Source organism: Eulemur rufifrons, chromosome 4 (assembly GCF_041146395.1).
Source record: "Eulemur rufifrons isolate Redbay chromosome 4, OSU_ERuf_1, whole genome shotgun sequence".
In the NCBI taxonomy this organism is placed as follows: domain Eukaryota; kingdom Metazoa; phylum Chordata; class Mammalia; order Primates; family Lemuridae; genus Eulemur; species Eulemur rufifrons.
Genome location: NC_090986.1, coordinates 63339584 through 63356907, shown reverse-complemented (window position 1 = coordinate 63356907; position 17324 = coordinate 63339584). Strand labels below are relative to the sequence as shown.

Here is a 17324-nt window from a genome sequence, read left to right as displayed (position 1 = left end):
TCATCCTGTTTGTCGCAACTCTCTGATGCATTGCAGCAGGAATGGGCTCCTCTGTTTGATCGGCTTCCTTATATCTGAGCACAGGTATTGGGATTTGAATGTTTGATAGCCACATATTCACTAAGTTGCATAAGATTCTCAGCATGCACGAACACAGTAACATGACTATCACCAGTGATGAGTTTGTTAGAGGAGGAGAAAAAGCACAGAGTGAGGCTCAAAGTGTAGTTTTGACACATACATACCCACATGCTTCCCATCACATGGGTCTCTTGGTGGTGCCAATGTGGGTACTGTGGCTCTGGCTGCACAGAAGAGGAACAGCAAAATTCTTCCTGGTTCCACAGAGTAAAGAAGTTGTTTCTTTGTCTGTAACAAGCCACAGAAGTGTGGGAGAGCTGATACTTTTAGTTTTTCCCTTTTGTAGATTTTTCTTTCCTTCTAAAAATAAAACGGCTAAGGCCAGTGCTAGGTAAAACAGTGAAACATTCAGTCTATTAATTTAGGATTTATGCCATGCTTACTCCCCACAAAATTCAGAAGAACTGCAAAATTAAAGCATTAGAAAACAGGGAATTTAAAATAAAGATAATTAAAATAACTGCAATAACATGCCATTTTCCCATATTGAATTATTAGATATTTTAAAAGACAACCTTCCATGTTTTGGTGAGTGTGTGGTGGAAAGCCTGCTGGGTATGTACACTAGTGGGAACACAATGTTTTCAGAAAGCAAATTGGCTTTTTGTATTGAAAGCCTTAATCCTGTTTATATTGGTAATCCTGAAATTATATGGTTCAGAATCCACCCTTTATTAACTCCGTTTGCTTCAATTTCTTTACTTGTAAAATAGAGATGTTGATAGGAACCCTTTCCTAGAGTGGCGCGAGAATTAGATCATGGATAACTGGCACACAGTGTGTGCTCTACAGTTGCTAGACATCATTATTAATGAAAAAATAAGGACCTTTTCAGGCAAAAATTATTAAAATGTTGTGACATAGAAATTTAGAGCATTGATAGCTCCATGTGCTGGACTGAACCTCAAAACCATTTTAGGAAGGGAGTTTGGCTGGCTTGGGAGCCTTCCACCCACTCACTTCCCAATCAGTTCTTGAATAGGTCTCTTATGATGTCTGAAAGTTATGTAAATTGGAGGTCACAATTTAATTCAGAGACATTGTCATAAAAAAAGTTAAGGACATCTTCGACATAAGAAAACTACACGTGTTATTTTTATGGATTGCTTTTGGGGCAAACTTAATGTTCTCTTGAGGGAACATTCCGGGAACACTCTGCTACCTGGCGTTGTGTGTTTAGTGTGGGCTTATCCATCTCCTCCAGTGGGCTGCATTGTAGGACTAGCATCTGGGTCTGTCTGAAGGCTTTCAAAGGGCTTTGAAGACGAGTACTTCTCGGTGCTTGAGGAAGGGGCATCCAGATTGTTTGGGGCTGGTCACTTTCGGGCTGTGGTTTAGATGCTCGACTCAAGGTCTGTTGATAATGAGGAGAGAATCCAGCTATCTGGGAAGGCTGTGAAGTGAGTGTGCAGCGGGTACCCACAGAGCACAGAGGGGAGGGAGATGCAGTGGTGGTTATGGGATGGAGACCCAGTTACATGGGACCTGAGCAAGAGGGAATTACCGGAATGCAGAGAGAGGCCGTCAGTGCAGCGCAGGAGTCAGGAGAAGGGTGGTTGGTAGGGGTTAGACTCATAGGTGGCCTAGTGCAGGGCTCCTCTCATGTGCCTGGGAGCTGCCTTGAATGGCAGCTAACCTTCCTTGCTAACCGCCCAGCCTCATGCATGTGGAAACCTCCCCCCTTCCTCCTCCATGCTATATACAGGATGAACCTGGACTCCACCCATCCCTGTTCTCACCAGCTGACTATCAGGAGTGACTCCAAGCAGTGCCACAAAGCTTACTTCTGTCCAGCTACCCCATGCAGAAAACTCCTCAGGATACCTCTAAACTCAAAGGGACCCTGGGGGCTTAGTGTTCTCAGAGGAACTTCCTGTCCTGTGCTTGTGGCCGGGTCCTGTTAAACTGAGCAATATCTAGACCCTCAAGCTGGACTGTGCTTAACGGCATCTCGTTATCTTTATAATGTATTATTTTCCTACTTCTTTTAGACTTACTGGTCTTTTACCAGGACATCCTATCCACTTGTGTCCACTGAGGACTACAAATAGCGAATTCCATTTGCTCTGTCTAAAGCAGGGGATGAGGAGATAGACTTAATGGTTATGATGACAGACATCTCTAGCATCATAATGGGATGAATTCAGGTGGAATTTACATACAGGGACATTTCAGGTTCTTTGAGCTTTGCCAAAAGGAATACTGTAGATCATTTTTAGTCTCCTTCTTGGTGCATTGCCAAACAGAAAGGGAAAATGAAATTGGAAAGTTCCAGTTAGGCAATTTGTTCTGTGATGCATGATGTTACAGAGAAATGCCCTTGTCTGAATGCTGTTTCAAGGACAATCTATTATGCTTTCTGGGCTAAGAGAATGTTCAGTTAAGGTCAGTTGGAAAACTGGTGTCCCAGCAGATATTTCCAATTAGATAATGACTTTCTGTAACTGTCTCTGTAGCTGGCCTGGGCCTTATGGAGACTATTGATCAGCTTATTGAGCCAAATTTTGCATTACTATAAATTACTTGGGCAATGCTTACGGCTTAGTACCTCACTCCTTAAATTAAAAGTGTATGACAGAAGCAAGAGTGGCCCAGGGATCAAAAAGGACAATTAGCGTGCGTCTCTTTTTGGCAGAAAATGAAAACAACCCATAAGCCATATACAATTGAACTAGAAAAAAGCACAGGAAGAAAATCGAACTATTATTTGTACGCTTTCAGGTAAGCCTATTGTTCTCACCAAACTTTTTATGATTATGGCAAGAGGCTTGTATGAGTTCCTGATGAACATGCCAATGGGTCCCCTAAAGTTTCAGCTTAAGGGAGATCTAGTCATATTCATATTCTGGAGACACCTCCGGCTACTGCAGAATTTCCTGGCATCAGCTTGCTTTATTTGAAACGTAGCAAAAATTTAACTTGTTTATATTTTTCCAGGGGTCAGACAAATTCAGTGCGTTGCTGTTAAAATGTCATGAAGGAGGGTCAGATATTCCAAAATTGAGGTGACATTTTGAGTAGACCAATTCTTATTCTTCTCGTGCTCCAGGTGTCAGGAAATAGCCTTTCCAATTTTCAGGTGCAGCAGGGGCGGAATTCTCTCAAAAGGAACAGGTGGTTCCACTGCCTGGGCTCACAATTTGTCTATGGGCCACAGGGACCTGAGGGTGAATATGGTGTGGCTGTTTTCTTCTGAGCAAGTAGGACCCAAAGGAGGTTGGGGGACAGCATGGAATAACTTGGTCTTTCTCTTGTGGCCTTTTATAGCTCTTCCAAGGACTGGTTCTTTCCCTGCCTCTGCATGAAATTTCTGGTAGACCCCAAAGCCGTGCCTGCCCTTTGTGCCACAAGAACAGTATCATTGCAGCAACCAGGTGTCCAATCCAAGTATTCACACTCTAAGCTCTTAACCAAGTGAGAACGGTATTGGGTCAGGTGTGAAATCTACAATGGGGCAGGGGTCACAACTGGCTGCATGTGTCATCCCTCAACCCTCAGTCCCACCTTGCTCTCTCCCCTTGACTGGCTGCAGTTTCTGACCCTTTCAGAGTGGTGCCCCAGGGCCAAGGAGGGTAGGGTGAACTGGCACAGTCATGTTTCATGATCTAGCATTGTGCTATTTGGGCTTGGTGGATGCTCAGGTTAAATCTCTGGGCAATTTTGTGGGTTTCCTGGGGAGTCCCCCACCCATCAGGAATGAGAGTCCCCCACCCACTGTAGCTTTCAGCATCCTGGAGGTGCTTTCTTCAACTGCCACTTTCCGTCCCCTTCCTTAAGACCTGAAGCTCCATCAGTAGATCCCTCTGCAGTCATTCGGCCCCACCCCAAGGGAAGGCTCCCAAAGAGAAGCCTTTTGACATGACCCCAGGCTTGATCCTCCCCCTGGTCCACCTGACTGCAAGGAAAACTCACACATCCTTCCCCCTGTCTGGGGCACAAGCTACTCTGGCTCCCTTTGCTTGGCCACTTTAGGCCAATAGCCATGATCTCTTAGCTCTCAATTTCACTATGTGTGTCCTACACCAGTGCCCTGTGTCCCTGAGCTGCAGGGAACACTTAAACTTATCAAGTAGGGCCTTGATACCTCTGCCACTTGGCTTACGGCAATGGGAAGCACCCACCATGATTTCTGGAGCTTTATTTCTGCGATAGTCCTCTCTAAGGGAATTCTTTTGTATGCTTCCTCAACTCTTGATCAACCTTCCACATACCTATTAAATATATGCCAGATATATATGACTATCTGTCACAAAACTAGTTTTGGCCATCTCCTTTCCAAGTTCCATATAACATTTCCTTCTGGAAATGTATTATTTTAGTTTAAGCATTTGGACCCCACCTTAAATGGAGACGGTGAGCATCCTATTTTAGTATCCTTTTACATTTACTAGCCATTACCAAACAAGAGCTTGCTAACCTGAAAAGAGGTGATATCAAATGCATTTGTAAGGCGCTATCATGTGCACAAAGAGAAGATTATTCTGACAGGTTATATTGACAGAGCTTCAGAGGCAGATCAGAGCCCAGCAGGCAAGAGTGTAGGGTTGATTAGTAATGTCTGCAGTGAGCTGGCGAAGGTAAGAAGTCTGCCATCCCAGTAGATGTTGAAAGCCTCCATATCAGTTTAGATTTTGCATGCTGTTCTTGGGCTTTCCTGGTTTGCTAATCTGTAAGACTTATTTTTTTGTCTTTTAGGAGGCATACAAAAAGGAAAATAATTTGACCAGAAGTGGTTGATTTCTTCCTTGCCAGTAGGTCAGACAGACTAGTGTCGGGTGAGGTGGCAGTGTCAGCTCCCTGCCTCACTCTAACAGTGGGACCATAAGCAAATCAGTTTGCTTAACTTTGTCCTAGCCTTACATATACACCTGACCAAAATCAGGTTTACAACGTAGCTAAGAGCAGCTTGAAGGGAAAAGTAAGTGAGCTAATAACAGATTTCTCCAGTAGAGGGAGTCTGACTCTTTGCTGGTGATTAACGTCTACAGCAAGCTGTAACTGTTAGGATTAGATTTGGCTGGATATAACAGAAAAAACCAAAATATCAGTGGCTAAAACAAGATAAAAATCAATTTCTCTCTTACGTACAAGGTAGGCAATAGCAGGTCTGATACTGTGGCTCTATGGTGTCATCGGCACCTAGGCTTCTACTCTCTATTCTCAAGGTCACCTCATGGCCCAAAATGGCTGCTGGAACCCCAGTCATCCTGTCTGCATTCTAGGCTGGAGGAAAGATCCTCTTTCAAATCAATCCCCTCCCTTTTAATAACCTTCCTGGAGTCAGAACTGACAGTTTTCTGCACCACACAGGTAGTACCACAAAAGCATTATGTTGTTTTTTTTTTTAAAATAGATTTTAAATATGTATTTCTCCAATTTCTTCTATTTTTAAATTATAAACACAATGACCTTTCCAAATGACTGAATGTCAATTGAGGATCTTTGATTTTTTTCATTTGTTGTTTTCATTACATTTAGGGGAGGGGGAGGAGATAGAGACTAATGACAAAAATTGATTCTTCTTTCCATTTTCTCCAAGTTGTGCTTAGTTAAGCACTTCTAATCTTCAAATAGGATTCTTTTGGCTAGAGAGCAATGCAAATGTCCCAAATGTAATTAATCTCAGAAATCCATACATCCACAAATCAGGAGTGCCAACTCATTTTGACTACCTCAACACTCTTTTTCTAAAGTAATATTTCTATAATAAATAAATCTGACTTTCATATTAAAAATACACTATAAGTTACTTTTTAAAAAATTTGTAAGATATCACTGATATTTAAGGTTTATACTAACTGTGGTGAGACTGGGCTCTAAGTATGTTTCATATTTGTTCAAATGTCTAGGCATACTTGTTTTTGAAATGTCTTTAACTTGTCATTTCCCTTAAAACCTATTCTTTCTTGTTTTTTTCCTATTTCGATGTGATACCACCTAGTTGCTCAAACCAAAACCCAATGTGTTTTGAATGAATAAAACATATTTCTTCCACCAAGAAATATTTCAAGAACAAAGATGAGTATTAATAGGCTATATGTCACCAGGAGTTAATGTTACCTTTTATTTTATCTTGTTTTATAATTGTGAGTATATTATATTTTTAATGAACTAATTTGTTATCATGTTATAAATATCCCCTTCTAGATTACATGTGTGATATGGTAGCTACTTCTATTATAAATAATTTTATTCTTGTGCTGGAGAATACAGTGTATACTTCTCAAGCAAAGTTTGCCCATTTCTGCTTAAAATGAAACTGAGTCTCAAGGAAAAGCATGTAAGCATCCCAGTTTATTGAAATCAATAGTCGAAAAAATTATTTTGCCTGATTTATCTTTAATTTAAATGATATCACTAAACGGTACACACAAACCTGATACAATGTATATTTTCTGACATTCTCTCATGATAAGATAGCTGTATAAACTTAAATCATTTTATTCATTAAGTTTAATTGGCAATGATATTTTAGATTTAAGTTAACTGCACATAAAAGGCCATATGTGAAAAAAGTCTACGCCATTCTAAAATTGTTATATTAAAATGCTCTTTTGCCTTCCTCTTCCCAGATGTTAATTCTTAAATCTTAAGTACTACTCTATGCATATACTGCTTTGTAGGTTCTACTCTATTTTCTTTTTGGGCTATCACTGAAGACTTTGATAATTACTGGTGCTGGCCTATGGAATCAGGCTAATGCCCAGTATTTCAGCTTTATGAGATGCAGGTCATGGTCAAGGTTACTGTAGAGATTGTCCCAGTTCTCTAAGAACCTGGGAAATGAATTCAAACAACTAAAACTGGAACTGGAATTAATGTTTTATTCCGCCAAATAATCCACAATTGAGACAATAGGCACTAGACAGATTTCCACAAAAATGCACAAACATGGAATACTTGGATGCATGCCTTTGAAGCCACATGCAGCACAAATCCCCCTGATGACCTTGAAATGCTACTTAGTATGGATGCATGAGAAGACCAGTTGTAAGACACAATCTTTTCTGCAAAGGCTTGTAACATTTTTCTTTTTATAATAAATAGACTCTGAAAGAAATTTTCTTGATCTTTATTTAAATTAAAAGGCCTTTACTAATCGTTCTTGAGTAATTATTCTGTAAGTTTCTTAACAATCACAAATTTTCATAAGGAGCTAGGATTATAAAGATAATTCATAGGAGAAGACACTTATGTCTTCCATACAGAACCTGTACTTGCAAAGAGACGAATTACTATATATATAAATTTTATTGGCTTTTACAGTGGGGACGGTAAATCATTGTACTATCATTCTTTTGTCAATTCCAAATTTAGACCTATTCTTTTATCAGGAATGCTACTTGAAATAAAACTGCTTTCTTTTATTTTTCTATAGCAATGAGAAGAACAGACATGAAACATAACAGGAATCTGTAATGCTCCAAAAATACAATAGGGTCGGATGATACGAAAACCTTCGCCAAACTTGGGACCATGGCACCATTCACACTTGGATGTGCTAAAATGGAGGAAACAGCAAGTCAATATTTAATAAACTTCTACTAAAATAAAGATACTGTGCTTTATGCCATGCAAGACTCAAAGTGATGTAAAATATGGCATTTATCTTTACTGAGCTTACCATCTAGATGGGGTACTTACCATTAAATGAAAAATTAAATGCTAAAAGAGCTAAAAAATAAAGTAGATATGTGTATAATACAATCCTAGCCTTTTAAAACAACAAGTATATATGCATGATATGAAAAGACTCTAAGGATAGATCCAAAATTGAAAACAGTTATTAACCTTGGAAAATGTGATCATAGGGAATTTTAAATTTCTTTACAATTTTTTTTAATTTCCAAATTTTCTCTAATAACAACGTGAGATTTAAAATTCTTCATGTTTACCACCATGTCATCCATAAACTGTATATTTCTATCACTTATCCACTTGTCTATGGGTTGTATCTTTTCTTACTGATTTGTGGAAGAGATACAGTAGTCCTCCCTTATCCAAGGGTTTCATTTTCCACAGTTTCAGTTATCCACGGTCAACCTGGGTCCAAAACTATTAAATGGAAAATCCCAGGAACAAACAATTCACAAGTTTTAAATTGCCCACCTAGGACATGAATCATCTCTTTGTTCCGTGTCTCCGTGCTGTAGACTCTGTCTGCCTGTCAGTCACTGAGTAGCATTCTCAGTTGTAAGATCAACTGTTGTGCTGTTGCAGTGCTTGGGTTCAAGGAACCCTCATTTTACATAATAATGGCCCCAAAGTGCAAGGGTAGGGATGCTGGCAAATTGTTATAATTGTTCTATTTTATCATTAGTCATTTTTGTTAATCTCTTACTGTGCTTACTTCATAAATTAAACTTTATGATAGGTATGTATGTATAGAAAAAAACATAGTATATATAGGTTCAGTACTATTTGAGGTTTCAGGCATCCATCAGGGGTCTTGGCACATATTCCCCTTATCTGAGGGATACATGACAACTGTTTATATATTTTTTTAACTATTATAAGCTTTGTAATATCTTCTTCCAGTTAATGGCTTATCTTTTAATTTCATTGATGGTATCTTATATTTATGGAAATATTACTCTTGTCAAATTTATGACACTTAGTTTACTGTTTATATTTTTTGCGTTTTGTTTAAGATATCTTTCTCTACCATGAATGAAGTCACACAGATAGTCTTCTACACTTGCTTGTGCAAGCTTGAAAGTTTTGCTTTTGATTTTTAAATCTTTAATCCAAATGGAAATGATTTTTGTATACGATGGTGCCAAACACATAGCAGGAAACTAATTTTACATTTTTTCCTGGTGGATGACCAAATGTCTCAGCATCATTTGTGGAAAAGTCTATCCTTTTCCTACTGAGCCCCAGTGCTATTTTTTTCAAATATCAAGTTTTCCCATATGCACGAGAACATAATAAGTGGGCTATGTTTTCAGTTCCATCGGTTGATTTGCCTTTCTTTGCACCTAATACCAACCTGTATTACTTTCTCTAACTTTATAAGTGTCTTTAAATTATTTATTTATTTTTTTAAATTTTTATTTAATTATTTATTATAATAAGTCTTGGTGTCTGGTAGGCAAGTTGCTTATGTTAGGCTTTTCAGGCTTGCCTTGGCTATTTTGGAGCCTCTGCTTTTCCATCTACATTTAGAATCAGCTTATTAAGTTTCTCAAAAAATTCTATTGGGATTTTTACCATAATTGCATTGAATTTAGCTCTATTTAGGGTGAACCAATATATATTTAATATTAAACCTTATTACCTCTGAATGTTTATATCTCTTCCAGTTAATTCAGCCTTCTTTACATTTTTATAAAGCTTTAATTTTTTAAATTAAAAATTTTGCACATATTTTACTTGATATATTCCTAGGTATATAATGTTTTTTCTCCCTATCATAAAAATATCTTTTAAAAATTACATTTGCAATTGTTTGATGTTTGGTTTTAGTTATGTCTTCTTTTTAACTCCATATCATAGACATTGCTATTATTATAGCTTCATAGGGATGATGTCTGTTTACCTACATATTTTCCAATTTATTTTCTCACTATTCTTTCTTCCATCTCAGAACTTGCTTGTGGAGCCATTTTCCTTCTTTCTGATGCACATCCTTTGGAGCCCTGAAAATCTGTTGAGAGTCAATTCTTTGTTTGGGTTTCTCTGAAAATATCATTCTTTCTCTTGTTCTTGAAAGTTACTTTTGCTGGGAAAAATATTTTTTCTGTCATCATTCCACTATTGCTGGCAATTGATTTGTTGTTTTCTGTAAGTGATGACTTTTCCTGGATTATTTTAAGTCCTTATCTTTGTCTTTGGTATTCTTCAGTTTCACCACAAGTTGTTTTACTTAGCTTTTGTGGTGTTCTCACATCTTTCATTACTTCTGAGAATTTGTAGCCATTAGCCCATTGAACAATGACAATTATCGTTCTCTCTCTGTTGTCACTTGTATTTTTGTTTTTTGAGTCAGGATCTCGCTCTGTCACCTTGGCTGGAGTGCAGTGGCCCAATCACAGCTCACAGCAAATTCAAACTCATGGGCTCAAGCGATTCTCCTGGCTCAGCCTCTGGAGTAGCTAGAAATGCAGGCATGCACCACCACATCCAGCTAATTTGTTTATTTTTTTGTAGAGACAGGATCTTGCTATGTTGCCCAGGCTGTCCTCAAACTCCTGGCCTCAAGTGATCCTCCTGCCTCAGCCCCCCAAAGTGCTAAGATTATAGGTGTGTGCCACCGTGCCTGGCCTGTTCTCACTTTCTGGATCTCTGAGTCTTCTTTTTTCTCCATCTCATTAGCTCCTGTCTGCATATTCACCATAATCTCTTCAGCTCTCTCTTCATGTGTGGATAATCTGCTTTTTAACTCATGTACCAAGTTAACTTCAACTATTACATTTTTAGTTTCTAGAATTTAATTTCGTTTAAAATTTCTTTTTCATATTTTCCTGGTCTTATTTGATATTCTCTTACTCTGTTAACTATTTTTAAAATTATATTTTTTTCTTTAAACACTGAAAGAAGGTATTTCATATTCTGTAAACAATACTAATATCTTAGGTCCTTGGAGATTAGTATTTGTTGATTGTTTTTGCTGACTTTTATTCTTGGTGGCTTGTTTTCTCATGTATTTGGAAATTTCTTTAAATTTGTCAGATAATATTTATTTGAACTTAATTTTCTGGAATCTTTACAGTCTAAGTTGACTGTAAAAAAAAAAAAGTCTCTCACAAACATTTGTTCTGCTGGGAGAGAGGGAGTTCACTGCTCTGGGGCCGCTTAGCCTCTTCTTGGGTCCACATTTAATTCATGAATCTCAGGTTGAGCTTATGCTGAATCCAAATCTCACGGTCCCGTATCTGTTTACCACTGACTACTTAGGTTTTAATTCTTTAAAAAAAAAGGGTTTTTTTGCCCTTGAAAATTTTTATTACTTTCTCACTTGCAATCAAGTTTCATGGGCGTTGACATCTCAGTGCGTTAAAATCAAAAACTTCTGAGCCTGGTTCCTTCTTTACTGGCAGATTTTTAACCACTCTTTCCAGTTTATCTAATAGATACTAGTTTGTTCAGGTTTTCCACCTTTTATTGAGTCAATATTGGTAAACATATATTCCTGGGAAACCATCTTAGGCATATAGCAAATATTTATTAAATTAATAACCTAAGTACTAATGGTCAACACGTCAGTAAAAATGGTCTTATACCATCTGAAGGAAATAAGAGACAAACCTACGTGAACTGTGAGTATGTGGAGTTTAAGAACCCTAGTCCTGAGAGGAGGCAATGATTCCAACACTGGTCATTGACACCTGAGGGAAAGAAGTTGCTCCGTGTACGTCTGCTCCATTCCTGGTCTCTGTGACATTAGAGTGGAGTAAAACATTTCCCTAGATTCTGTGCCTGGAACTAAACAATTGTTTTGGAAGAACTCATTTCTACGTACTTAGAAATTCATAGAAAATATTTATGTGACAGCCATATATAGATATTGCCAAAAACACCTTAGCAATTCACATTTCGCATTGAATTTAAGTAATAACTTGAGAATATTTAAAAAATGGGATCGAATTATTACACCTGAAGAGCTGGAAGCAGCAATTTTGAAGGACTGTGTGTATGGTCTTATGTGTGTGTGTGGGGGGTGTGTGTTACTAAAACGGTCATCTGGGCCTGTAATGAAGGACATTTTAAATGCTTAAAAGTGTGTTTTGGTTAAAACGGCTTCAACATCTGCTCACCATTTTAGTAACTTTTGAATTTCTACTGGAATGTCATCATAAAATTTCTGTAGGTTATTTCTGACAATGAACAAAGAAACAATTTGAGTAAGTCGTTGTGGATTATTCCAAGAATAATCTTTCCAAAAGCAAGGATGAGTGAAATTATTCGCAAGGTGAATTTTTATCAGGTTAAGCCTCAGAATTCCACATGGGAGAAAAGGCAGTGCATTCCCATCGACATTGAGTTTTTCCAGTGACCTGTAAATAAAATTTTTAAAAATATTAATACAATTCATAATATTGAAGTAAAATTCTGCCTCAATGTTCTTGAAAATTGGTATCAAACTTAGTAGCAATAAAACACAAGTGTGTATTTAAGTATTTCCTTGGAATCAAGAGAATTTATTTATAAAGCAATTGAACCAATATTATTAGGCAAATAAGTATATTTCTGTGAATAGCACAGCTAGAGTATATATTTTAACTTTTTGCAACATCTTACCTCTATGGAAAAAGAAACAATATCCACAAACACAGCAAGACTAATGAATGTTATAATGCATAAAATATAGTATAGTATAATGATACACAGAAAGAATGTTTGCATAGACAGATTGAACATCACATATATGTTTTCATTCAGGTCCAAAGAAAACAGTGGAATTTATGCTATCAAACTGTGTATGTGCTTAAGTTGTGCTTTGACTTTTGATCACCTAAATCTCTTTGGTTTTTCCTGTGTCCATTGCCTCTAATAACTGTTTTTCCTTTATTCAAAGAGAGCCAGTATTACTGATTTTCTCGTTTTCACTTGTCTCAATGGTGTTTTGTATGGTCACTTATCTCCTTTCTTTTATTTATTTATTTGTTTATTTTATTTATTTATTTATTTATTTTTGAGACAAGGTCTTGCTCTGTCACCCGCACTAGAGTGCAATGGCATCATCATAGCTCACTGCAAACTCAAACTCCTGGGTTCAAGCGATCCTCCTGCCTCAGCCTCCCAAGTAGCTGGGACTACAGGCTTGCACCACCATGCCTGGCTGATTTTTTTCTATTTTTTTGTAGAGACAAGGTCTTGCTCTTGCTTAGGCTGGTCTTGAACTCCTGTATTTCCTTATAAAAAAATAAATGAAGCAAAGAAGAACCACACGTATACACACAGACAAATGGACATAAATAGCTTGTCATTCTATCATGTAGTCATTCATACTGTTCTTTAAATAATTACTGAAAATGTTATGTCTTAAAAATACTGCACACCAATCATTCAAATCACATTTTTAGTAAACTTTGTGCTTGACATATTACATTTTATGGCCATTAAATAAATGAAAGGAACCAATTTTCCCCATCACAATCATTATCAAATATATCATTAAGGGGCATATGACTTTCTTATGTACTCACTACTGCCAAAATACCTGAGTTTCTGGATTTCATTTGGAATAAAACTAATTTCATTGTAGGAAACATCAAGGTCCTCAAGATAGAACAAGTGAAATAACCTTAAATAGAAAGAGAAAATTAATTGTAAAAATGATTATGTATTTGTCATTACTGGGAATAAATAAATAATTAAATACTTGATTAAGGTTGGAGGAGTATAGAAAAACAATAGTTTTCTATGATCTTGACATTTATGTAGACTACTTTTCATTATAGATAGTGTAATTACCATAAAAGTTCCTAAAAATTATTCATCTGTCTATTAAGATGGTTTCATATGCATAGAATGAACAAAGGCCCAATTTAGGAAAGGCACCTGAGAAATTTTTAGCATCATTTAGATATTTTTTTTCGTGGTGGTTGCATTAGTTTCCCAGGACTGACATGACATATTACCCCAATCTGGGTGGCTTAAATAACAGAAATTTATTCTTTCACAGTTCAGGAGGCCAGAAGTCTGAAATCAAGCTATCAGCAGGATTGGTTCCTTCTGGAGGCTCTGAGGGAGAAATGGTCCCTTGCTTCTCTCCTGGCTTCTGGTGGGTACCCGCCATCCTTGGCATTCCTTGGCTCCCGCACAGCACAACTCCAACCTCTGCCTTTGTCTTCATATGGCCTTCTTATGAGGACCCCAGTCATTGGATGTAGGGCCCACCCTAATCTAGTACGACCTTTTATTAACCAATTACATCTGCAAAGACCCTATTTCCAAATAAGGTCACATTCTGAGGTTCTGTATGGATATGGATTTTTGAGGGGCACTGTTCAAGCCAGTACAGTTGCATTAAGACTTTCCTAGTGAAATACCTTTGAACTTTCTTTCCACCAAGGCACGTACTTAAAAGTAAGAACCAAAGAATACAAAGACTCTGTAACACAGATGTTATGCTGCCATAAACCCTGACTCCTAGGGAATGGAAGCAGAAATTGCTTTGTGAAGACCGGAGCTGCAGGGCTAAGTATGATAGTCATCACAATGCCTAGTAAACATCCCCTTCCCTGTGTGTGCTGTTCTCAGATACCTTCCTGTTTTCCATGTGAATAAAAGATGAAAAGTTATTTGCATGATTATTAGCTAAGGCATCATGAGCACAGTATTTCACTAACTTCTTACCGTCTTAGCATGGTGCATGAGGGTCCTCATGATCTGGCCCCAGACCACTTGTCCAGCTCACTTCCCATGCTCTTCCATATTCTCCTGTGGTCTGGTATTTATTTGCTAAAATTCCCTGAATTAGCCAGTTCTCACATATCTCCAAATACCATATGCAATTCCCCCAAACTTGACTCTTTGAGCATTGTCTTTTCATTTTATAAGTCTTGGCTTAGCTATCACCTCTTCCAAGGAATTCTTCCCTAATCCATCAGACTGGGTGCGATACCTCTTCTGTACTCTGCTTACCCCATCATAGCACCTATCACACTGTGTAATAAATGTCTGCCTCCTAATGCCTTGCATAGTGTCGGTATGATATAGAATCATAAACACAATTGAATGAAAGGAATGGTGACCCCAGTTAATTTAAAATCATTTGCTCTGAGAAATTAATGAGATTGAATAGGAAAACAAAAGAAATGCCTTTTCAATGCAGTGTTCATCTCTGACTTCTTATCTCTGTAAAGAAAATGTTAGTACCATTTGCTGTATCTTTCAATTCAAAACCATGTTATTGTCTTGCCTCAGGCAGTTTCTAGAATCATTTTGTCTTCCCTTATCACTTCCGTACTGGCAACCTAGTCTGGTTCCAGGCTTTCACCCTGGATGATATATTCCTGCTGATTGTGAGGTTTAATAGAGCTAGTAGACAGCAGTGAGGAAGCTAATTAAGAAGTTGCATAGGTTCTAGAGTTGAAATTTGCTTCATCTATATATGATGTTAGAGAGCAAATCTGTTCAGACAGCCTCAGTTTGGTCTGATCCTCTATACTCCCACCAGCATCAAATCTATCACGTATTTTTTTAGGATGTGTGGAAGTTTTTACATTTATTTCATCGCTTTGTTTATTAACACATTATTAGGCAATGAGCTGCTTAAACTAGAGCCCTGCTATTAGCTCACAGGATTAGATTAGCATTAATAATTGCAAGTGTTAACTATGACCACCACAGCAATATAAATATAATTTATTAATAGCCTACTGTATGTCCATGACAATTTAGAATGATCTTTTACCATATCACTGCAAGATTGTTACATTTTACATATTTAAAAAAGTGAATGCTGCAAGAGGCTAAGTAACTCATCCCAGTTGGTATGAATTTAAACATAGCTATTTGTTTTCTTCAGATGTGTAGAGACAAAGTAATTTAATTCCTTTCTTTAATCAATAACAATATGGGAAAATAACTGTGTGCAATTTCAGAATCAGTTCTTTATACAAGGCTTTCAAGTAGGTTGTTAGGGTCTTTGTTCTAAATAGCTTCTCCTTCCAAAAGAACCTGCCTGCCAATTAAAGCAAACTGAATCAGGCAAGTAAGGCAAAAATTTGATTCTGTTAGTTAAAAGTAGCAATTTTCTATGTCATTTTTTCCCCACTACCCACTCAAAAAGTTAAGGACTTTTTTTTGCCTTTGTGATAGTTACTTCTACATAATCTCACGGTTTGAGTCTAAAAATTGTTTTTGTAGCAAACAGTATTTGTTTATGAATTATGTGCTTTTATTTGTTCACTTAAAGGGTAATGACATCACCAAAACATGTCTCTTTCCTCCCCAACCCTTGCTTTTCGTTTTTTTATCTTTTCTATCTAAAAGCTCTGAGAAAAGGAAAAAAATTTGGATTTTTGAAATGATTTGTTATCTTCATTTTGTAAGAGAATTAAAAGACAAAGCAAAGAGTTTTTCATGGTTATAAAACTCTAAACATATGAGTCCCTGTCCCTTTGTCCTTAACCTACATTCAATTTGTTAAACTCTAATTGGAAGAAATATCTTGTTTTGACTTTGGTTAAGGTTTTGGTTTAGAAGTTAGGAGCTAAATAATTACCTGTCCATATATGGACTTTTAGCCCAAATATCAGCATTCCTATTGAATTGAAAGGATCTTAAATATCATATAAACCAGTCTCCTTAGTTTACAGATGAGGAAATTGAGGCTGAGAATAGTTAAGTTACTTTCTCCAGATCAAATAGATAATTATCATCAACTTTAAAGTCAAAGGTCTAGATTTCCTAGTTCCAAGTTCAGTGCTCTTTCCATATCCAAAAAGGCTATAAAGATATAGGGCAAGATTCTCATCTGAACTGCTTTAAATGATTTCTGTTAATTTAATTCATACTCAGATAATGGATATCTAGATGTATATTCATTAGACCCATATTAATTGCCACCTATATAGCTGGTAGGATTGTTTTTAACATCATAATAAGAAGCAAATCAGCTACTTAGAACAGAATAAGAATTACTAAATACCCCAAAAGCTGCTAGCTGCTTTCAAAAGGGAAATTGTTCCTTTTCTAAATTGTAAACTCGTTATATTCTATGTTTATAAACTCAGACTATCCACCTTACCCAAGTGGAAGGACAGTAATCCAATTAAAAGCTATGCCAAAAACTCTAAGGTACTTCAATTGTTGAATTTCAGAAGGAATTTCTTTGATAGGGTTATTTCTCAGTTTCAGTACTTGTAAATTTTTAAGACAAAACACCTGGGGAACATAAAAGAGCAACAAACATGAATGGAATAATAAAGTATGCAAATACCTATTTGTTACCTTTTCTAAACACTTTGAACTAATGTGATAGAATCAGTATAGCAATGTTAATTGACTCTGCCATATATCTCAATAAACACCTTTGGTCAACCTTCAAAGTAAGTGGCCAGCATTAATATGCATGATTTGGTGAAATAGTGCAACTACTGCACTTGTAACAGAGTAGTCACCCCTTCTCCCACATATATGGAAAAGAAGGTACTAAGAGTGGGGCATATGTAACAGAGGGAATGGCCTGAAAAAATGGCAAAAATATTTTTTGTATCTTTAAAACATCC

The 17324-nt window shown here is 37.0% G+C and overlaps 1 protein-coding gene across 1 annotated transcript in view; it reads right to left on the bottom strand.

Moving 5' to 3' along the window:
• Positions 1-7431: 7431 nt before the first annotated feature.
• The window catches only part of LRRC63 (leucine rich repeat containing 63), a 30616-nt gene continuing 20723 nt past the window's right edge, over positions 7432-17324 (bottom strand). The window contains exons 6-9 of the mRNA XM_069467239.1: positions 16844-16980; positions 13307-13390; positions 11901-12140; positions 7432-7642 (exon numbers count right to left, since the gene is read on the bottom strand). Of these exons, the coding sequence (XP_069323340.1) occupies positions 7432-7642; positions 11901-12140; positions 13307-13390; positions 16844-16980 (672 nt within the window). The remainder of the gene's footprint in view (positions 7643-11900; positions 12141-13306; positions 13391-16843; positions 16981-17324) is intronic.